At 39.4% G+C, this 24,615-nt stretch overlaps 1 protein-coding gene across 5 annotated transcripts in view; it reads right to left on the bottom strand.

Annotated features, from left to right (window-relative positions):
* The window catches only part of LOC148370270 (sterile alpha motif domain-containing protein 10-like), a 93,873-nt gene that overhangs the window by 57,281 nt on the left and 11,977 nt on the right, over positions 1-24,615 (bottom strand). For 4 of the 5 annotated variants that reach the window (XR_015850102.1, XR_015850100.1, XR_015850101.1 and 1 more), the window contains exon 1: positions 12,678-12,772. The exons of the other annotated variant lie outside the window; for it this stretch is intronic. Coding sequence is in view for 1 of the 4 variants with exons in the window: in XM_088332739.1 (XP_088188865.1) it covers positions 12,678-12,741 (64 nt within the window). In the remaining 3 variants the exon portion in view is untranslated. Of the gene's footprint in view, positions 1-12,677; positions 12,773-24,615 lie in introns of those variants that run through there. 5 annotated transcript variants of the gene reach the window in all.

Genomic DNA, 24,615 nt, shown 5'->3' with positions numbered 1-24,615 from the left:
ATACTGTAATCTAAATTGACTTCACTTCAATTGCATTATACAGACATGCACCACTGCTGGGGTTCTCCGGCTACAAACATTTAAGTAAGTGAAATTAAAAATTGAAATCCCAACAAAGCTTCCCTGTTTTTTAACAGAAATATATTTAAGTATACATTTATTCATCTTTCCCATTTGCAACTAATTTCACAAGTTAAGACCTGTTTGATGAACTTTCCTGGATGAATATTCAATTGATAAATTGTGAGGCGTGTTCTAGTTTGCTTGGGAATGAATTCAAATATTTTCCCTAAATTCTTCAAAAAACAACCAAACAAAAAAACAAAGAAAAACAATACCCTTCTCAGTCACCCCTATAACTCTGGAATATTTAATAAAATGACATTGCGTACCATTCAATAGACCTGCTAAAAAGTCGTAACTTTTTTTCCTTTTATATTGTTTCACACAACACATTTTATTTCTAAAATAATCCGGCAACAAAGAAGCACCATTCATTCAGAAATATTTCTGTACACCACTAATACCTCATGTTTGTGAAAAAAAACTTCGATGTCTGTTAACTCAAAACCAGGAAAGAGAGAGGGACATTTTATTTCATGATAAGGCAAAAAAATTCCATATAAAAATTAAAACAGAAATGGAAAATTAGTGACCGTCTACTGGAATTACTAATGTAAGAATTTCTTTATGTTGTTGTCTTTCTCTGACTGCTAGCTTTGTTTTGTTCTTGTTTCCCCAATGGTTTCATCCTTTTTGTTGCTGGCGGGTCTTTTGGGTCGTCCAAACAAACCGGTGTAATAACCGGCAGTCAGGCTGCGATGAAGAGAGAGAGAAAATAGAATGTGGGGAGCAAAATCGAGCTGAAAAACCTGCCGAATGAAGAGAGCGAGACAAAAGAAAGAGCCAGACAGACACCAATGAGTGTGAGTAAAGGTTATAACTTTCATATTTGTGCATTTAATAACCTCGGCGGAAGAAAAAAAGTTTATTTGACAAAGTGTCAAAGAGATATCTGTTCATTCAGCCCAAAATCCTTCTTAACATTTTAAGATGAGGTGAAGCATTATTACATATGGGGATCAACTGACATCTCACTGATTTAACTTTCGCAAGACATTTTAACTCATTCAGTGCCAGACGTTTTCCCCAAATGGGAAGTGCCGGTGGCAGCCAATTTTTGCCATTCTGATTCATTTTCAAAGGCATACAGAAAATTTAGCCCTGTAGTTGTATAGGCAAAAAATGCATCAAAAGAAGCCTTGAACCCGGATTTTTCATTAGGAAAAAAAGTATGCTTCTACCTTTACCATTGTGTGGTAAATAACAGTTTAAGATGTTAAAGATGCTTGAAAATATTAATTTCCAAGAGGACTTCTGGTAAAAATGGCTTTTAGTAAAAGGATATATTTTAAGCAGAACTGTCATATCCATGCTTTATATATATATCTATGCTTTATATATCCATGCTTATATATATATATATATATATATATATATATATATATATATATATATATATATATATATATATATAAAGGTGCTTTGCTTACAAAATAACTTTTGATTTCATAACACTGAAGTTAATGCATGAACAATGCATGAACTATGCAAGAACTTTTCAGCTTCCGATGTTTTTGGTAAAGTGGTCACTTTATTCATGTCGTCAAGGCGAACACGAACATGAAAAAAAAGTCATCCCTCTCTGGCCCAACGATTACGAAGGCTTTCAGTCATTTTTTTAGAAAGAATAAAGCTTTGAAGCGTTAACAGTCTTAACTATACCTTTGCTTTTTCCGCCACACTGTTTGTAATTGGCATATGTGCCAGGGCCTACATCCTGCCATATGGGTTCATACGGTGGAGATTAAATGTAAGATCTTGGGACCGAATTTTAAGCTAGGTTCGGGCAAAAACTGTCATTAAGTTGGGACAGTCTTCTTACACACTTATTTGTTTTTCTTTGTTAAGGGCCCGGTCACACAGCCGTTTGCGTCTGTATCGCGGGTAAAATTTTGCGATTTTTTTTGCCCGTGGTTGCCCGCGATGGAAAATGCGCAAAATTGGCCAACCCGCTGTTCATCGGTGGTATGCCTGCAAAACAGACGCCGGCGACTGTTCCGCTTCCTCATCGCGTCATTTCCGCGTCATTTCCGCGTGTGGACCACGGGTATAAAAGCTGCCATTCAACATGGCGGCGCGCATGGATGCTGCGGCTAGTTGCTCTCCAGCTAATCTTCTATTTATTGCCGTTCTCTTGTCTTTTTTGCTTTCACTTTTGGATACATGTGTGGCCAAAAATACTTACAGTAGGGACGAACTTATTCGGTTGGGTGGGCGTCTAAATTTCGACTTTTCGGGCACTTTTTATACCGCATATGATATACCGAGCGAACTTCAAAGAGATCCGGCATCCTTGTGGACAGCTATTCCTCCTAATAAACGACGACAACGGCGCCGTAAAGACAGAAAACAGAAGCGTGGTTGCCGCGCAGGTAGATGTGTGAAGCGTGCGAAGTCTAAGGAGCAAGAAGGACGCGAGGATGTAACTAATTCCACCATTCATTACTCGCCGGACAACCGACGCTTTACACTCAGCGCTCACGAACGGCCCCAACAGCGGCATCTTTTGACGATCTCTACAAAGACTACAAAGACTTCAGCTAAGTTAAATGATTCAGCAAAGCTAAAATTTGGTCTTTTAAATATTAGATCGCTTGCTCCTAAAGCATTACTTGTTGATAACATTATTCGTGATTATAAACTTAACTGTATGGGTCTTTGTGAAACTTGGTTACGCCCGGATGAGTATTTAGCGCTAAATTATGCTTCACCCCCTCACTACGCGAGTAGCCATGTAGCACGCACGTTGAAAAAGGGTGGCGGTGTCGCGCTCATTTCTGAAAAATCGCTCAAATTTAATCCTCGTACCTCTAATAATTACAAGGCGTTTGAGGCTCTTGTGATGCGGTCCTCTCTATTGTCAATTTATGTAATAACTATCTATCGCACACCTGGGCCATACACAACTTTCTTAGACGAATTTGCTGAACTTTTGTCTGAACTAGTAACCTATGCAGACAAAATTATAATTATGGGGGACTTTAACATTCATATGAACTCCCCACTCAGTTCACTTACTATTGCGTTTAGGTCTCTAATTGATACATTTGGTTTTAATCAACTGGTTGATTTGCCAACCCATAAAGATGGAAACACGCTAGACTTGATTCTGACTCGAGGAGTTTTAACCTCAAACATTATGGTGTTACCGTGTACTACCGTTATCTCGGATCATTATTTAGTTACATTTGAGGTGCTAGCTAAATGTAGTGTTAAAAAAGCTAAAGGATTTAGCGGACGCAATATAAGCACTGGCACAGTTTCTGAGCTCTTTGAACTCCTTCCTGGAGCAGTTGCGTCCTTTCCTTCATACAATGGCTCGATTGACTCACTCATAAATGAGTTCAATACCACCCTGACTAGTGTCCTGGATTCAATAGCGCCCATAAAGCTAAAATCACGTCCTAAAAGACGCACGCCTTGGTTTACTGATGAAACTAGAACCCTTAAACAAGAATGCAGGAAATTGGAAAGAAAATGGCGCGCTACCAAGCTTGAGGTTTTCCATCAAACCTGGTGAGACAGCTTGTTAAAGTATAAAGCGGCCCTTGCCTCTGCAAAACCGGCCTACCTTTCGAAGGTGATTGCGTCTCAAAAGAACAATCCCAAAGCCCTTTTTGACACTGTAGCATCGCTTACAAGGCAACAGACTATCGCAGATAGTTCGACGCACTCTGCTCATGACTTAATGGTCTTCTTTACTAAGAAGATTCAATGCATACAGGAAGAAATTGCTAAAGAAATTATTAATACCACACATATTAAAGGGCTGAAATCTACAGATGCACGACAGGGTGGCTGTCCTGGGAAATTGTCCGGTTTTAGTGAACTGTCACTTGATGATCTCAAACAGGTGGTGAATGCGGCCAAACAGACAACCTGCCAGTTCGACCCGCTCCCAGGTTCACTTATTAAAAGTCTTTTTGGCGTCCTTGGACCTTCAGTTCTAAATATTATAAACATATCACTCTCCTCAGGTGTAGTTCCAGCAGCTTTTAAGTCCGCCGTTATAAAACCCACACTGAAACGACCCAACCTTGATCCAGAAATCTTAAGTAATTATTAAACCCACACTGAAACGACCCAACCTTGATCCAGAAATCTTAAGTAATTATAGGCCTGTGTAAAACCTACCTTTCCTCTCTAAAGTACTTGAAAAAGTAGTGGCACAGCAGCTGAATGTTTTCATATCCGAGAATAACCTTTTTGAATCCATGCAATCAGGATTCAGGTCTAACCACTCTACTGAAACAGCTCTGATCAAGGTAACAAATGATCTCCTACTAGCAATGGATTCTGGCGCTTCATCACTTTTGCTGCTGCTGGATCTTAGTGCTGCTTTTGACACAGTGCACCACAATTTCCTACTAGAACGGTTGGAAAAATGGATTGGTCTCTCAGGAACCGTCCTCTCGTGGTTCAGATCCTACCTCTCAGATAGGACGCACTATGTGAAATATGGTGAAATGACATCTGAGCCCTTTAATGTTACCTGCGGTGTTCCGCAGGGTTCAGTGCTTGGCCCCCTTCTTTTTAGCATTTACATGCTTCCATTAGGTGATATTATTCGCAAGTACAATATCAGCTTCCACTGCTACGCAGACGACACTCAACTATATCTTCCGTTGGAGGAATCTCCCACACTAAACTGTGGAAATTTGGAGGCCTGCCTCATTGAGATAAAAGAGTGGATGTCACTTAATTTCTTGCGTCTTAACTCTGAAAAGACCGAAATGTTAGTCATTGGTCCATCTAAATGCCGTGACTTATTCTCAAAAACTGCTGTGAACATTGACAAATGTCACATCAAACAGAGTGACTCAGTTAAAAATTTAGGTGTCATATTTGACCCTGATCTATCCTTTGAAATGCATGTAAAGAAAATTACTACAGGTAGAACCGCTTTCTTCCATCTTCGTAACATTGCTAAAATCCGTTCAATACTGTCTCAGTCGGATGCGGAAATTATAATTCATGCATTTGTTACCTCCCGTCTCGATTACTGTAATGCACTACTCTCTGGTCTCCCGAAGTCTAGAATCAAGTCTCTTCAGCTGGTACAAAATGCCGCAGCGAGGCTTTTAACTAGGACAAAAAAGTACGATCACATAACACCAATTGGCTCCCAGTTAGCCATAGATGTGATTTCAAGGTTCTCTTAGTATTATACAAAATCATACATGGACTTGCTCCCTCTTATCTTTCAGATCTGATTTGCCCCTATGTCCCGGTCCGAAGCCTACGATCTGAGAGTGCCGGTCTTCTGGTGATCCCAAGAGCAAAGAAGTGTTCTGCTGGTTCGAGAGCGTTCTCCATCCGGGCACCGGTGCTGTGGAATGCTCTTCCCCCTGAGATCCGATCTGCAACCTCTGTGGAAATGTTTAAATCTAAACTTAAAACTCACTTCTACTCCATAGCATATGAATAACCTACTCTTCTCGTCGGCTGAAAAATAGTCTGTGTAATATAGTGTAATAATCTGTGAAGCCCTTTGAGACTCTTCGTGATTTAGGGCTATACAAATAAAAATGACTTGACTTGACTGCCGAGCCGGCGTTATGTCGAGAAATGCATCCTTGCCGAGATTTGCATCCCCTCGCTACTACAACCACTTTTACCTCGTTTTATCTCACTTTCATATCTCTTTTAGGGAATTTATTGGCGAACATATAACCAAAACCACTCCGTCTTGCATTTGTTGGGAATGTAATACAACTTAAACCATTCCGTCTTTGTTTTTGTTGTGAACGTAATCGAACAATAATGCACGCCGTATACAAATCACATTTGAGCAGGTAACATGTTTATTTTTCCTTTTTCTATTCAAATCGCTCGTATTGAAACTGTTACATACTCTACCATAAAGCTTATTTCTGCATAATAAGCTTTACGGTAGAGTGCATAACAGTTCTGAAAAGTGATTTATATACGGTGTGCATCACCGTTCGATTATGTTCACAACAAAAACAAAGACGGAATGGTTTAAGTTGTATTACATTCCCAACAAATGCAAGACAAAGTGGATTTGGTTATATGTTCGCCATTACATTCCCTAAAAGTGAAATAAAACGAGGTAAAAGTGGTTGTAATAGCGAGGGGATGCAAATCTCGGCAGGGATGCATTTCTCGGCATAACACCGGGCTGTAGAAATCATAACCGCTCAAGACACAGTCCCTTGAAGATCAAGATTTCAAGCTATGGCACCGAAGAAGCCAATATGTTATTATTGTAATAGGTTTTCATTTTTATTTTATTATCTTGTAATGAAATGAAAAGAAATGTCAAAAAATAAAAATGGATTAAGACGAGGTCACTACGGTGACGGGGATCTATGTTCACCCCTTGACGTCTCGAGCACAACTGACGTGTGCTCGGCAAATCGCGCTGTATATACGCGGAGAAAGGCGTTTGATCGTCACACGCGTAACACGCTAATTTCACGTAATAACACAGCGATACAGGCGCAGAACATGCTATGACCGTGCTCCACCCAAGATTACCCGCTGAAATTTTGCGTCCTACCCACGTGTAACCACGCCCTGGCCGCGGCCATATCACGTCGTTCCGCGTCATTTCCGCATCATTGCCTCGTGTGTACCACGTGTGCCGCCCGCGGTTAACACGTGGTCTAAAGTTTTGAGCAGCGCAAAACTTTTTCGCGCGGCCAACCGCGTGTGAATTTCTGACCGCGTGTAAAGCACTGCTGTATCTCGTCTGCATGCCGATCTCAAAGCGTCCAACAGCGTCTGCTTCACAGGCAGAAATTTCTGGCCGTGATTCAGCCTCGATACGCCCGTGAAAGGCTGTGCGACCGGGCCCTAAAGTTTTGAGCAGCGCAAAACTTTTTCGCGCTGCCAACCTCGTGTGAATTTCCGACAGCGTGTAAAGCACTGCTTTATCTCGTCTGTATGGCGATCTCAAAGCGTCCAACAGCGTCTGCTTCACAGGCAGAAATTTCTGGCCGTGATTCAGCCTCGATACAGACGCAAACGCCTGTGTGACCGGGCCCTAAGGATCTGCACAGCATTCCACACTGTTCGGCACTGCACTTTGCTGTTGCATTTCGACGCCTTCTGTACTTTGGCGCTGAAGTGCCTTTTTTTTCTGAAAAGGCCAAAGTATGCGAGGCGCTGAAATGCAGCTTCGGGTTTACTTGGGGCTCAGTCCCTCAAATCAAACTACCCTATTTTCCGCACTATAAGGCGCACCTAAAAGCCTTTATTTTTTTCAAAAGCCGACCATGCGCCTTATAATACAGTGCGCCTTATTTATGGATCAACATTAAGTTTTCCAACTAACTTGCAGCCGCCGACTAGATTTTCCCCCGAACGCCAAGTAGTACGCGGTGTATGCTGGGATTTATTTACCGGCGTTTCATTGGCTAACCAATGTGTCAATCATCATTTGAATCGATCACTATTGGCTTAAGTTATTCGGAGGTCAAGGGGCGGATCATTTTTATCATTTACAGGCTGGCATTGGCTTAAACGGCAAAACAAAGGCTGCAATTGGCTGAAAAAGATGTGTCAATCATCAGTTGAATCGATCACTATTGGCTAAAGTTATTCGGAGGTCAAGAGGCGGATCCTTTTTATCATTTACAGGCTGGCATTGGCTTGAACGGCAAAGCAAAGCCTGCAATTGGGCGAAAAAGATGAATGCGTGTAGCACGTGGCTGACAGCACACAGAAAGCATTTTTTTCTATTCTGTATTTGTAAATATTTTATTCTCCTGGATTTACTGCACTCACGGATATAAGAGGACATTGGCTGCACATTATTATGAACACAACGACTTCGGTGAGCTACTCCGGGTTTTATATTGTCCCTGTATCTTGTTTCAGACTGAACTCGATGTTTCTGTGATAAGCGGTGCAGATAATGGATGGAAAGGAGTGTCTATTTTTAAATTCAACTCAATTCCAAGTGTTTATTGTCATATGCACAGTAAAGTTGCGAGCGAAAAAGAAAATAGAAACTAAGGAATGTGTGGCATTTCTTGAATCCCAAGACTTTGCATTTGAGTGACATCGTACGGACACCGCATCCGCACGTGTTCTCGACACGTATTTGCGTCTTTGCAAGCTTTGGGAATGTTAAGGGAGTAATAAGTTTGACTGAATTATCTGACTGTTATGTCAACGTTCCCATTGTAGCGCCTTATAATCCGGTGCGTCTTATGTATGTCAAAAATAGGACCAAAAACGATTTTTTTCGGGGTGCGCCCTATAACCTGGTGCGCCTTATAGTGCGGAAAATACGGTAATCTGTTGGGCTCGAGCTGGTTATAACTGAATTTTATAGGCCCGATCATACCTCTAATGGGGAGACTGGAACAAAACTAAGCACAAAGTGTTGACAAAGATCTGATCAAAGCCATTCCTTCCATCTGGTGGTGATTTATCATACTGGAGGCATTCCCCTAAGCTTAATCCTCACAAAAGGGCTGAGCCAAAGCCTTTAGAATAGTTTAAAACTAAAAAAGTAACATAAATTTAAGTTTTGGAAGTCAGGGACAATGCTTCTGAAAACGCATTTATAGATTATGGGACTGAATGAGTTCATCTCAAGAAGTCAATAAACAATATTAAGCACCCACACCACAAGCTTAAACAAAGACTTGTGGAATTCTTGGATGGGGTTACAAAAACTTGTGAAATAACAACTTCCAACTGCCCTCTGAGAAATAATTGCTGGAGAAAAAAAAACAAGAGATTACTAACAACTGGGAAGAAAAATAATGATCTGATATTCGACTCTGACAACTTAAAGCATATTTTTGGAAAACACTTGATAATCATAAATTGCTAACTTGTGCTCCTGTCTCTTGGCTCGGACTACAATGTGGGTAAGTATCAGTTAGTCATGTCTCAGTGGTGATTAGCGTCTTCACTGGTCAGCATCATGAGTCATCTGTCACCTTTCTGGCTCAATACTCAGCTTTTGATTAGATTGTACAACTGCCAAACATACTTTGCGCCATTTGCCACTGATTGCTGTTGAACGATCATCCATTACCCTTGACACTTTTAGAAGGCAGTTCCTGGAGCTAAAGAAAGTGTTTGATAGTTGAAAGGATGTAAGAATCACAAGGAACTTGTTTAGTTATCCAACAAACAAACAAAATTTGGAAGTAGTAATCGCTTGGAAGACTTATGATATTGTCCAATCAGAAGTACATTTGTATACAAACATGCCCTTCTTATTCCCCCTTTGCAGACGTGCTTTTTTTCCCTTAACAATTCAATCAGTGGTTCGATCAAAAACAGAACAATATATGAAATTTACTTAAGCGTCACAAAACCTTAAAAAGGGTAGTATTTTATGAAATGCAACAAATGGATAAATGTGAAGTTTCCTATGCTTATCAGTGTTCCAAAATCGGCACCATAGCTAAATTAAGGGTAAACAGTCAGTGTCAAAGCGTTCTTATTGTGAATTTATTATTTTTTTTCCCCAAAGCAAAGCAATTCAAAAATGAATATCATCACTAAGGGCAAAATATCTTGAATTAAAAGTGCGTGTACAGACAGTAGAGAATCCAAAGCCTTCAGCCCAGTAAAGTGTAACCTCATATCAACTCTTCGTGGCAGCATAGCCTCTCTGCTACACAGAGCTGCAGCTAAATCTCAAAGGTATTGCTTCACAAAAGTTAATTAAGCAGTTTGAAACGATATAGTTGAGGGTCTTTCTGTCTCAAACTTCACATCAATAAATATAACTTATTTGAATTCCGTGGTCTGTAAATCATGGGATTGGATCTAACTAAAAATGCAATAATGGATCATAGCTGAACATCAGCATTGGATTATATCAATACTCCGAAACTCTTATTTAACTCAGACACTATATTTCTGCTGATTTGAAAGTATAGTAAAAGCTAAAAAATGCCATTCACTTGCAGAACGTCAGTGGTACATCCACAAATTATTAGTGTTTGTTTGTGCTGTGATACCTCCACTCTTCAATACCTGGCACTAAGCCCAGGAACGAGCCATGAAATTACTCAATTTCTGGACCGTGCTTCAGGTTAAATATAAAATCCAGAACCCAGGCTTTTACCCATGATGCACTGCAGTCCATTATCCACTCTCACATGAGACTATGTTGTAGAGGCTGGGTCTGAGGTTTACTTTTCACAAAATATCACTGTCACTTGGCCGGCATGTATGGGCATCCACAATGCAAGCTGATAGAAGATAACACCACACTAACTCAAATCAGGACATAGGCGAGGAAACGCCAACTAAATCTGTTTAGGAATGTGTGTTGGTCAAAGCTGGCACGCTAAATATGAGTCACAAAGAAAGCATCGAGACTCAGATAACCACACACCTTTAGAATTCTCTCTTGCACACTGTTTTGGACCACAAAGGCTTGAATGAAGTTTAATCTCACAAGCAAATGTGTGGACCAAAATTGCCTGCAGATTGAATACAATGTGCTGCTAGCACAGGTACTTTTCTGATGGATTATTTTGGGAATGTACACCCAAATAGAATTCAGCACCAGAACACCAAAACATTCCCAGTTGAACTGATGAAGAAAAGGAAAACTTCCTTTGACAAAACTACAAAAATAGAGTTGCATTTTGATATTCTGGTTGGGGACAGTGTACTTCAAAATTACAGTAACATTCTGTACTCTCTGTAAACAAACATTTAAGACAAACCGTCAACATATGGCAAAAGAAATAGTTTGGAAGGACCACGTACATGAAATTAATTGATAATTTTTTTAAAGGAAACAAAGTTTTTTTTTTTTTTACAATGAACAACTTCAACAGAAAATATGATAACAATGATGTGAACAACACTTGAGGAATAGGATGATAATACAGGAAAAGAGTAATATGTACAGTAATCAAAAAGGTTTATAGAAATACATTTACAAAGATGATTATGCGTAAAAGATTGCTTTTTACAAGTATTCAAAACACATATTGCCAAATAACTTGCTTGATATTACAAAGCAAAGGCACGACCAGAGACAATACAGTATTTGAGGTTAATGAGGCATCGGCTTTTTAACGCTACATTAAATCATCAAATGGATCATTGGAGTATCCCGAAAAGGAATGTATTAAGTAAATGCACATTGTGCACTTTCATGGCTCTTAAGAACAAGAAAAATAATTCATTAAAAAAAAAAAACCATCAGGAAGACTGCGTTTGCACGTGTGCTTGTGTTGTGTTCTTAGTTGATACACTTTAATGATTTCTGGTAGGTAATCATTCCTTCTTGGACGACGAGGACATTGAGTTTCTATTCAAATCTGAAAAAAACATTATAAAATATTTCTGCTTTAACCTACTCCACTCATGTTATGCCATTCAACTATTCGGAAAAGCAATGTTGTTGTACATTCAAAAAAGGTCAACTGCACTTTAAATTAACTTTTGAGAAGCTTGTTTTCAATGTGCCTGATTCTATTTTACGACTGTATTAACCTGATCTCAGAGCTGATCAAATTTACAATTTTATATGTGACCACGATGCGTCGATGACCCACAAGCCATGGTAAATCTTCTCATTTGTCAAACCCACGCAAATTAGCCTTAGCTAGTGAGTGTAATGAGGAAAATCACATTAGGCGTAGCAGAACTGCTAACCATTTTGTAAAGGTCAGACTAACAGCTGCGCAGTGGAATCGGTCCAACTCTAAATTTTAACATTCATCATCAATGAAAAATATGATCATATTTTGAGGTTGTTGTGAAAAATTTCACATTATTGCCAATTAAAAATACTTAGGGTGCATAATAACATACGTCTCCCACCAATACCGATACAATCCTGTTAAAAGACGGATACAGATAAAATCCTGCTTATGTAACAGATAATAAGAACTGATAGCTTTTCTTTTGTTACCGCATGCTACATTTCGGTGAAGAAAAATGGAGAAAATCAAATTTATTTTATGCACGTCTTTTTTTTTTTACAATGTAAAGAACATCATACAGCTTTGGTAACCATTTCATTTAAAAGGTTTTTGGAGAGAATAAAGCTTAACTTTATCAATCTATTAAAAGTTAAATTTGTACTTAGTTTGTCAAATATGACTATCATAGGAAGATGTCATAAACATCATACTGGGTGGGTAGGAGCTCCATAGGGTCGTAGGGGCACCATTTCCTCTGCTGTGTCTAGTGCAAGTAGAGCCTGGTGGCATCCATCACTCTGCAGGCCAAGGCATTTGTATATGTTCATGGGTCTGTTTATTAATGTATATTAAAGCATGGCAACAACTCTGACATCATATTTAGCGGTTATCGATCAGATAACTCTCGGCCTAACAGTTATCCTGCGTTCTTGAAAATATCTCATTATTTTTTAAACTAAGATATCAATACATTTTTTAGGTGTAGAAAAGCCATGAGAAAATACAGTAATTTACATGTAACTTAAGTCATAGAATGTAAATTAACAGCAATGTGGCAACAGTATTCAATAAAACAGCTTTTGTCATACAAAATTATTCACAGTATGTGCTGATCAATGACATAATGAAGAAAGGAACTCTTATACCAAAGCACAAGAACTAAGAGCATACCTTCAGCTAGTGCCTGCCAAGTATCCAACACTCTCAGTCTGGTGACCATTGGGAAACTTAACATTTTCGAGTGATTTTATTAAATTAGTTAAAAGCAGTTGATCACAACATGCAAGGCCAAAAAGAAATGAATGCTTTCCAACATCCCCCTTTCATGGACTACTCTCTGACTGATTTTTTTCAACATGCAGTCTATAAAATCAATGGATGCTCCTGCCTACTGAGTGAATGACATGCAGTGGGGTGTACCAATCTATACCGTATTGAGTGTCCTCAGCCAATGCCTGTCACAGAAGCACCACACACCACTGATGCATATGTGTCACAGACGCCGCTGACAAATTAAAAGAAGTGAAAAAGTGATGCAGCTTGGCTAAAATAAAACCCAGTCAATCACAATAAATGTGAGAGCGCACACATAAACACGCATGTTCACACAAAAACAATGGCAAATCGATCTTTGAAGAGTAGGCATAAGAACAAAAACTTGTATAAAGAGTTTGTAAACTACCGTATTTTCCGCAATATAAGGCGAAAAGCTGACTATGCGCCTTATAATAAATACAGTGCGCCTTATATATGGATCAATTTTGAGCCGAAAAGTCTCGCAACTAAGGAAGGCACGCAGACTAAATTTACCCCCGTAGAAAAAGTAGTCCGCGGTGTGTAAACAGGAATTATGGGGCTAACCAGACAGCTTGCAACAAGCAACGTCCATCGAAGCAGAGAAGCTTCTCCGCTTTTCTTTTACTTGTCGGCATTATTGCAGGTTTTGGAGTATGTAAATATTTCACACAGACGGATTTACTACACTCACGGATGTAAGAGGACCATGGTTGCATATTATCATTGAATGTGACGGCTGCAAGACGACTTTGGTAAGCTACCCCAGCTTTATATTTTACTAGTATCTCGATGTTTCTGTGATGAGTCTATTTTTCATTTCAATTAAATTCAAAGTGTTTATTGTGATATGCACAGTAAAGAACCACGTTTCCCTGCACAATGAAATTCTTTCTTTGCTGTCCACACAGTTGCCAGCGAAAAAGAAAATGGAAAATATATGACAAAAAAACTATTTTGGGGGGTGCGCCTAATAACCCGGTGCGCCTTAAAGTGCAGAAAGTATGGTACCTCAAAGCATTATTATTATCATCCACAAACACAGATTGCGAAAATAACTAAATAAAAATAAAATCAAAAGTTTGCAACAATAAACTGATTTGTATTATGTTTGTTGAATCGTTTCCAATTGTATATTATTTGTCAATGATGATGAAAAAACAATCTGTAAAACTCTCAGGCATTGGTGTATTTGGACTCTTTGGTAAAACAAAAACATTAAAACGTTGCACCTACTAGAAGCATGTTTAATTTTGGTGCAGGTACTCAAACAAAATTTTGGCAAATTTCAATGGCAAATTTCATCAGGGTACATACACATATTGCTTGCTCTAAAGTGTGTTATTACAAACTAAAAATGTCTAATTCGTAAAAGCCCACATAACAAAATCCCTACTGTTGGTTTCAATTATTATTCCTTAAACCTTAGCATATTTGAAGTATTAAAAAAATACTGAAATTGCTATTGTGTTTTTATAACAGAAATACCCTTAAGTAGGTGTAAGACGAGAAATGTGCCTATCTGTGATAAACGCAGATTGAAAAAAGTAAAAGTCTCAGTGAAACTAGCATGCAGAGTTCATCATTCACATAGTTGCTGGGATGATTATAAACAGTAACCATGATGGAGGTGCTTTTTGTTCTCTAATAAAGCTGCAAAATAGAACTTGAAGCTTTGAAGTGGTCCGACTTTGTTGTGCTGCTTCGTGATTGGATGCAAGTGGCTCTAATCTTTCCCAGAGGGAAGGAAACTGACAGACTGAAAGATAAAAGTAGAAGAGACAAACGAACAAGTCATTGTCGCCATGCAAACGTGAGGCAATAAAGCGCTTTTTCTTAAAGTTAAAAAAAGGCAATTTGTGTACTGGAAAATACTTATTACTAACAGTGGGGTCAATTTTAGATCAGCGTATGTATTACAAGTCTGATGTGAATGAATCCAAATGTATTTATAAACGTCTAAATTACAATTATTAAAATGTGCAAACTAAATAGCACATGGTCAAATTTAAGCACTTTTTAAAGAGTTTGAAAGCCTAATTTTAATTTTATCCAGTACCACTGAAAGAAGAACTCCTGTGTGAATCATGTATTTTGCAGATCTCCATACTTATCTGCAATTCACATATGCATTTTTTATCTTGGGTGTGCATTGAGCAACACCTATGATTTTTAGATCTTGAGTTGTTCGCAAAAAATATTTGTGGATACGAACAATACGTGTGAAAATAGTTTTTAGACAATTATCTCCCCGTAAGGGTAAAATGACAATTATACTGTGTACCTTACATTTTTAGTTGCAGGAAGTTCTTTCCATGACAATTTACTAATGGGAAACATCATTTTAATTTTTTTGCATGGCCCATAAGAAACGCCATACCTGACCGGGCATTTCATCTTGGGCCTGCCACCTTCCTGGGGTTTACTGTCCTCAGCACCCATCTCACTTCATTCTCCTAAGGTGTTTGGGTGCCTGTGCTAGAGTGTGGAGCTTTATGAGCAACTGCAGGGGGCCTGTTTACCTCAAAACGGGCAAATATTAAGTTTAGTTCCTTTGCTAGATAGGCTTAAGTTCTGATTAAATTAATGTAAATTAAGGTAGTGGGGGATTTATTTCGACACCAATAGTTTCTCTTAACTTAATTGCCGTGTTGTCAGCTGTACACCTGCTTTCCCTTTTTATTAAGCCAATTCAATAAGATAGATAAGCACCTCCTCATCCCAAGGCCACACCATGAGCTCTGGTAAAAAGACAGCTGCTTTATGAAAATGGACAGTTTAAGAAGAAATAGATAAAGCAATCCAACCTCTTTTGTAATGTTTTGCACACTTGCAGGCAAATACACACATCAATAGATGCAGAGTGCTGAAAGAAGCTTCTTTTTCAAGGCAAAAAGATCCAGAGGTAACGTCTGTACCATGCACGCTCATGCCAAGTAAGCAACATTAGATCAAATAATGTCTAATTAAGTCCCTGTAAATTTAATCACAGGGAAATTCTGCTTGGCAGATAAATTAAATATCGAAAACAAACAAAAAATGGATGACTTATACAATTTATTTACATTTTTTTCTATTTGTGTTGGTAGATAATGTAAAAAGCACAAACTTTTTGCAGGGCAGTAACGAGTGGTAAAGCCACATTTGTGCCTTAATATCAACAGAAGAGCAATATAAAGAACAAGCAGGAATAGCTGTTTTCCCCTCTCCAATACAAAAGTGTTCTGGTCCTTCAGATTAGCAGATTTTTATTTGTTTGTTATGTAAAATTTGTTAGACATTAAAACAAAGTACCATATTTTCACGACCATTGGGCGCACCGTTTCAAAAGGGCAGTCTCTGTAGCCAGTTCCATTTCTGTATTTAACACATACACAAGGCACACCGCACAATAGGGCACAGGTTCCCTCTGCATCAGTCGCCTTACATCAGCATAGCATACAAGTGTGCATATTTAAGAATACAGAGGGAGCAAAACTAAGTTTGGTTATGGTTTATTTAAGTATTGATTATAAAGTAAAACACACGGATTAAAACTTGTCGGAGTTCTTTTTTCAGCTTCTTCACCTTGCGAACTATCAATTCATTAATTTGGATTTATTTAATATTTGGGGGGACAACTCTGTTCAGTCACCTGGAGCACAATAACTTTCAAACTGCTAGACACACTACGGCGTTAGCATCCATGAGTACTTCCGCAAACAATGGACGCATTGCGTATGACGTCGCGTATCCTCTTCTGCGCATGCGGGAAACTTGTTGCATTCACACAGTAGATGCATAGAAATCACAAGAGATAGCATACAAGTCACATTTAGTTGGAAATGTGAACGATCTCACAAAAACATCGGATTTCACCCAAAATTCAAAATTGAGCATTAATCTCTGTCGACCCAAGCTTTATATATGCCCACTTCTCAACCTTCAGCAATGACGCCGTCTTTGCAAATGCAGTGTGTCCTCAGCTATGTCTGCCACTTTACGTCACACAATTTGAAGAAAATTTTAGACTTTAATGTGCGCCCTATGGTCGTGTAAATATGGTACTCAGATCATACTCCTGACTTATCTTACAAGATGTGGTATTACCTAAAATAGTAGTAATTTATTATTTCGCAGTTACTTTACTGTTAAAAGGAGTTGACGCTTTGAGTCATGCAGTTATTTTGTTTGTTCGTCCTGTGGGTTAGTCACATAGTCCGGTTTTGTTTTTTTGCAGTAGTGTTACAGTAGTGTTACAATTTGCTCGTGGTATACAGGTGTGTTCACTGATCATCTATGAATGTTAATAAAAACTTCTCAGCAGCACATGTGGACGAATAAAGTAGAACTGGCTGTCGACAAATCTAGAAATACTGCTACCATGAACCGCAGTTGTTTTTTTTAACTTTAAAAGTAATGAACATGTGTTGTTGTCTATTCTCTGACCACATGTCCAACAAGTGTTAGCACTACGTTCAGAGAGTGGTCAAATGCGAACCAGGTCTGATTTTTGGAGTCAATGCTACCTCAGTTTGAACTTTTTTAATCCAAGTCTTAACTGCCCATACTGCATTTTCAAATACAACATCGGGTTGCTTTCATACATGGTTTTAGAATGTAGAGGTATCCAATCTTTTGTGAAGTGACCACGGTCTGAACAGCCAAATTCTATACGTTTGACCAGTATGCCATTAGTTCAGTAAGCGCTCTGCAAGGGCAGGGGAGAACAAGCGTAAGAAAGCACACTGTTGACCGTAAAAGTAAGAAGGAGAATAACATTGATGACTTTATCCATCCATTATCTGCACTGCTTATCCTCAATAGGGTCGTGGGGTTGCTGGAGCCCACCCCTGCTGTCCCAGGGCAGTGGGCACACCCTAAACTGGTTGCCAGCCAGTTGCAGGGCACACAGAGACAGACAACTATCTCCCCCATTCACACCTAAGGACAATTTGGACCGGTCAATTACCCTGATATGCATGTTTTTGGAATGTGGGAGGAAACCGGAGTGCGCGGAGGAAACCCAGGCAAGCACGGGATGAACATGCAAACTCCGCACAGGAAGGCTTGTAGATGGATTTGAGCCTGTGACTTCAGAACTGTGTCGTGGACGCCACTCAGCCGCCGTGCCACCCTGATGACTTTATAATGGACTCATCTCATCTCATCTCATTAGCCGTACCACTTATCCTCATTAGGGTCGCGGGGGTGCTGGAGCCCATCCCAGCAATCATCGGGCAGTGGGCAAGGGACACCCTGAAGTGGTTGCCAGCCAATCGCAGGGCACACGGGGACAGACAACTCACTCGCTCATTCACACCTAGGGACAATTTGGACCGACCAATTCACCTGAAATGCATGTTTTTGGAATGTGGGAGGAAACCGGAGTGCCCGGAGGAAACCCACGCAAGCACGGGGAGAACATACAAACTCCGCACAGGAAGTCTGGAGCTGGATTTGAACCCACGACAGGTTCCGATGACTTCAACTTTTTGCCACAAGAATTAACCAGAATCAACCATTTTTCATCAACAATGAACTTCAATCAAAAACAATATGGTCAGCTACCATACCATTCATCAATGACACCTTGTTGCAGAAAATATCAAAACTTGAAATAACAGCAGCAAAGCAGAAGGCACGCGCGCACACACACGCGCACACACACACGTGCACGCTTCTTTAAAATATTAGCCATCAGTAAATGGTTTTCTGCTTTGCTATGCAGTGAGCAATGTGATAGCTTGCTTCGATTGTGGTGTTTTTAGCAGTGACAAAGGTTTTCAGGGTCTGTGTTTGTTTGCCGTACCTGGACACGGCGCGTTTTAATGTCTCCGCGTTAAATTGATGTTCATGTTTTGTTTCGTAATGCCGTTTAACACTTGATGCGCTAGATACAACGCTCTCGGGGCACTGCTGGCACGCGTGTCATAGGTTGCCGACCCCTGCTGTATATAGTACTTAGTACCTTATATTACTTCATGAAACATGAAGCATAATGTTGGCACTTGTCTTTTCAGCCACACTGACCAATCTTTGATTATTCACACCAATATCCTTATGTGCTCCGTTTACGCATTTATAAAAAGAAATCTCAAACCCTCAATGTGTTCACCCCAAATATATAGTTTATATCTCCCGCATCAACTCTCTGTAAATATTAAACAAACAAATTTTAAACATCTAAAAGATCTCAGACACTAGACTTATCACTGGTACATGGTCAAGTTTACTTCCAAGAATAAAATGTTATGATGTCACTTTTCTCCACACACAAGTCACTTTAATGACAAGTGTATTTCACATCTAAGACAGACGTATTTTATATTTGAAAATGTGAACGATAACACTAAATAAATAAACATGGGTCTTTGCCAACAAATCCCAATTGAGAATTTAGACCAGCACTTTGAACATGGCCTTAGTTTGCAATTCGTGTGATTTAAAAAGCCCTTCTCAAAGCGTATTTTGATTTTCTAGAAATGGCATGCTCATCTTCATTGCAGCTTTATTTTGAACCATCTCATTTCAGGCATTCTAATGTGAGATTGTGTGTGCAAATGTAAGATTAAACCTATCTATGTCAAACATGACAAGAAAATATTTCTGAAATGAAAATCATTCTCTTTGCCACTGGGAGCCCTGCTGTGGGAATCTATTACTAAAATTGAGTTATACTTTGCGCATGTGTAATAGAATGTGTATGCATGGTTGCGTACGTGTTCTCCTGCGGTGCACCGGTGACCTGAAATGCAGGGGGAGACCGCAACTCTGAATTGCCAGTATATAGTCCACCCCCTGTAACTCTGACTGACAGCTTTGTGACCTCACCTACCCCAGCATGAGTTTTTTGCCAATTCAAATGCTTTAATAGCTGTATTTTCTCTCCAAATCTAACATGTTACTCAACAAAAGGAATACATTTAAGAAAGCCAGAAGGAAAATCGTCAAATTGATGTTGGTTACTCATTTTCAAAGCAAATATAAAAAGTCACACAAAGCCCTGTGCTGACACAGATTACACTTTCCTTCCTTCTTGTGGCTCTGCAGCACTTGACACATATGCAATTGGTTCCATAAGAGTGGAAAATTGAGCTCCCACTCTTATGGAACAAATCCTTACTAATCCCAGGATAAAGAACAAAAGCCAGATATCTCAATGCCTTTAAAAAAATCAGGTCAAAAGGATGCAAGCCAAAGAGCATTATCATACACAAGCATGAATGTCCAGTTTTAGACTTAGACCAATGCTCAGGAACGAATGGCTCGTGAGCCAATTGTGTGGCTCCTCATATGATTGCATTTAGCTAGGAGTAAAAATACTGCATTACATTTGTTTAACCCATATAGGCTGTAAGGTCAAATCAGGGATCTTGACTGGATTATGACTGCAGGACAACATTTACAGCTACTTATCTGTCATGAACCAGGACGGAATCTCGGACCCAGTTGTGTTTGTTTCAAAGGAATCTTTATTAGAAAGAGTTGTCGGAACTGGGTTTGGACGACGGCGTCTATCGGTCATCAGCCTCTTCGGACGGAATGGCAGTTCCGTGACAGGTTGGTGGAATCGGTACAGCTTAGCGGGCAGGTCGATGGCCAAGGTGGGAGAGCAGGTCGAAAACGTGGAACGGAAACAGGTCAAAATCAGAACGCAGGCAGGAATCAAGCAAGAGTAGTCTTAGGTACTTAGTAATCTGGCAAAACAAACAGGAATACAGAAGTACAGTCTGACGTCCTCCTCTGAACGCTGACTGCTTAAGAGGAGAACGTCAGCCAATCAGTGAGCGCGCCAAACGATTGCCACCAGGTGACTTCACTTTGGCCATCGTGACATTATCAATAGAAGTTGCAAGCTCGCATAGTACTATTTATTTACATATCATTTTAAATCGTCAGCCATTACACATGAAGATTTGACATGATTTACCTTTGTGTTAAGAGCAGATCCTGCAGTTCATTTGAGTCATAATATAAGGACATGGCTCTCACAGAAAAAATGATAACTAAATATTTTGCTTTCATCATTGTCAGAGCCAAAAAAAGGTTACTTTTTGAATAACCATGTAAAGCATTAGCAATGACTAATTTGTATGCAGACAATGTAACCCATTTACACACATGATCACTTTCGTTGTTGGAGTATTCCGTTCAAAGGAGATGCATGAACAACAAAAGTATGCAAGTAGGGTGTCTACATTTAATTTCTACATTAAAATATGTTCGCATTCTTGTTAATTAACACACTCACTAAAGTAGTCTGTAGTCTTTGCCCCCAAAACTGTGCTACCTTGCTGAGTGGTCTTATGTTTTTATGTTTCCTTAAATTGCAAACCAAAGGTATTGACATATGTTATGCAAGTAAAGGAAGTCATGTAAGAAGGCTAGGGAGAAATCAACATACAGTCTTCAAATAAAGCTCATTTATTTGTATTAAATGGCTCCGGGTTGTACAAGACATCCCTGTTTTACAAAGACCAAGGTTCATTGCAAAAAAACAACCCCCGAGAAAGAAAGTCTGAATACTCGGTCTGGTCCCAAACAAGAACACGCAGCGAGACAACGAAATGTCCTTCGCCTTCAAAAGTTAAATTGCTATTGAATTGCAGGTGTAATGCCTGGACAGAATCCTCATGAATTTACTCCAGAATACAATAAAATATAAAGATTATTCAAGCAGAATAATGAGTTTTAAAGTCTTACAAAAAACACTTTCCAATGTCACTGATCTTACACATAGGTTACACAGGCACACTTCAGACCTGTTGCTTTGTTGGCGAGCACAAGTGGGCAGACAGTTAACGCCTAATTTTTGTCATTCATCAGTGCCGCACAAGCAGCTGGATTGCATATGGTGATGAAAGCTACTGCACAGCACAGTCGGGACAACTCAAAAAAGTAAGGGGACAGCAGAAAAAAGAACATAGATAGTTCTGAACGTCCTCACATGCCAGTCACAAATAACACACAGCATTAGACTTGTGAGGGGCAACCGGGATTACCGTAAATTCCGGACTATAAGCCGCTACTTTTTTCCCAAATGTTCAGCCCTGCGGCTTATTCAGTGAAGCGGCCAATTTATGTAATTTTTTTAACGGCCACCAGCGGCGTTGGAGTATCAAAAGGTAAGATTAAGACCAGTAGAATATGTGCGCCAAGAAAGACTGCAACTTCTAAGTTTATGCATACATTGTCTGTAAAGGAAAGGTACGTTCCGATAATGAGGATGACGCCCTTGATGGCGCTAGTTATGAGGAGGAAGTTGAGGACGATCTACCATGAATTTCACAATTATGGGATGCTTTCTCTTTACAGATACGTTTGATGCATTGCGAGCTTGATCCTACTAGCGTGTTGGTACCTTTCAGAGGAACGGTTTGGGATGAAAGTTAAATTATTATTATTAAAGCATTGAAAACTCTCTCGGTGTACCGTCTTTCTTCGTAGATATGTGTAACCATGTATAATATGTATTTGCAACTGTACATTTTTGTAATGAATTTATTTTAGAGATTTATTCTGTTATGTGTTCTACGAGCGGATCAAAAAGAAGGGGCGGAGCAAACGCGGGCTGATGGGAAGTGGGGTAAAGCTGAGTTACCGGTAGATCTGTCTGTTGTCGCAGCGGACAATAGTGGATATATATTTTTCCCACCCTTAACTTTGGAAATATACATTTTGGATTACTTTCAACGGGACCCGGACTTTACAAGTCTGCATCATACGTTAATTACGGGTATCATTTTCCATTCATGATGCCGATAGTGGTACTAAGATTGTCTACTACTTAGTTGTTACACTCGTGGAACTTACAGCCTGGTCTGGGTTAAACTTGTGATTGTGTCACAAGTTTTAATGCGTGCGCACGCGACTTATACAGAGGTGCGGCTTGTGTAAGTACAAAAGTGGCAAATCACTTGAAAAGTGGTGGGTGCGGCTTATAATCAGGTGCACTCTATAGTCCAGATTTTACGGTACTTTTAAAGTTCATTAATGAACAGTCATGAGATGTGAAGCTCAAGCAAACAGCCATTTTGTTTAATAGACAAGCTAGAAATGTTTTGACCCCCAGCACTTAAAGGAAGAGAAGGCCAACCTATTAACAAAAAGGAAGAAGCTCCAGGCATCTCCACTTGTACACACGGTCACATTTAATTAGACTTTTTGTTTAACATCCTTTAATGGACAGATTGCAAACAGGGCGAAGTAGAGGATGCAGACTGCTCTCCTTGAAACTTTTCAGCTGAAAGTCATCCAGCAAGGATGAGGCTGAGAACACTGCAATTACAGTATCCATCTTCTCAGGACAGATGGTGGGAAAGAGGAAAAAAGAAAAATAAATTCATTAAAAGGTAAATAGGTGGGGCGTAGCTTTTGTTTTTTTAGGTCTAAAATTAAGCTATAGTAGTTTATGGTTTCTAAAGCAGAACTTTTGTGGGACAAGCTTTTTCAGTATATTACTCTTGTTTTTTATTTATATAAAAGTAAGTTTTAAATGTTTCTCTTTTAAGTGAAGTGGGATGGATTAACAACATTTTCAAGGAAGAGTTGAAGACCCTTTTCCGAAAATGTTTTGCCATGAGTGCAAGTAAAGAAGTAACAGAAATTAGGTCTCTCTTTACCAGGGGTGTCAGAGTTAGATGGATGGAAGGGCCATATAAAAATGTAAGCTTGAAGCAGAGGGCCAGACTGATTGAACGTTGAAAAAAATGTTAAATGACGCATATAATTGAGTGCAGTGTATATCAACTGGTGGGTCAGGACCCAAAAGTGAGTCACAAACCCGTTTTCAGTGGTTTGTGTGGCTTTGCCTCGGCAACATAATACTAAAAAAAAAAGAAAATAATTGAGGGTCATTTAAACCCCTTAACAGTAGATGGCGACATTGCCCGACAAATGCGAGTTGACATCCACCATTTCACACCAAAGAAAAAGACTACGAAAGAAACAGTTTGTTTACACATGTTGAGCCATCCCAAACACAGACAAAGCGGAGAATATATGAGATATGGATTTTATCATCTTCAAGACAGACACCGAAGTGAAGCACTTATGATTTTACAGTAATACAAACATTCTGCTAATAGAGAGTTGAAGGAAGTATTATTTAAAGTTATTTTTGTTAAGCTAGTCATTTTTTTTTTAAATCTCAATAAATTCTGCTAGCTCTGCTTCAAACTGCAAAATCCTTTCATTTAATAAATTTGAGAAGTAGATTTTGTTTTTCTTGATTTGGGCCACCGCTTGTAATAAGGGTGCAATGGTGGGTCGTGAAGTCTATTTCATCAAAAGTAGGATAAAATCTGAAAAAAAGATTGTACTTTTCTGTAATTTATGAAACAACTATCTACCTAAAGTGCAAGCAGAAGTACGATGAAAACAAATACACAACAATTTCTGGTGTATTATACAATAATGAATCAAGATGCTTTCAGGGGCCGAAGAAATACCTCCTCAGGGGCCGGATGTGCCCCGCGGGAATGGACTTTGACGTATGTGATCTCGATTAAAACTCTTTCATGAAATGTTACCTAATTAGTAATCCCTTCAAAATACTGCATCTCTTTTTCCCCATCGCACAGACCGAAATACATTCAGACTCTCTACCCTGCCTCCATAATTAAAGGGTAGAAATTGGACACGGACCTATGAGCACTGTAATTTAGAGAGAAGGGGTCAGAGAGGTGCGAGGTTTAACGGGTGAAAATTGCTGGAGCCAAAGACGCAGATGCTGGATACGAGGGGCGAGGCCTTGTCACTTCAGGAAATACGTGAGGAAGCCAAGGTTAGCAGCGAGGTCAGACTGGATGAGGTAGTTGAAGCGTGACAGACG

This window comes from Urocampus carinirostris, chromosome 3 (genome assembly GCF_059441175.1).
Source record: "Urocampus carinirostris isolate Australia breed hairy pipefish chromosome 3, RoL_Ucar_1.0, whole genome shotgun sequence".
NCBI lineage: Eukaryota > Metazoa > Chordata > Actinopteri > Syngnathiformes > Syngnathidae > Urocampus > Urocampus carinirostris.
The sequence above is the reverse complement of the archived record's forward strand: the minus strand, read 5'-3'. Positions and strand labels throughout refer to the sequence as shown.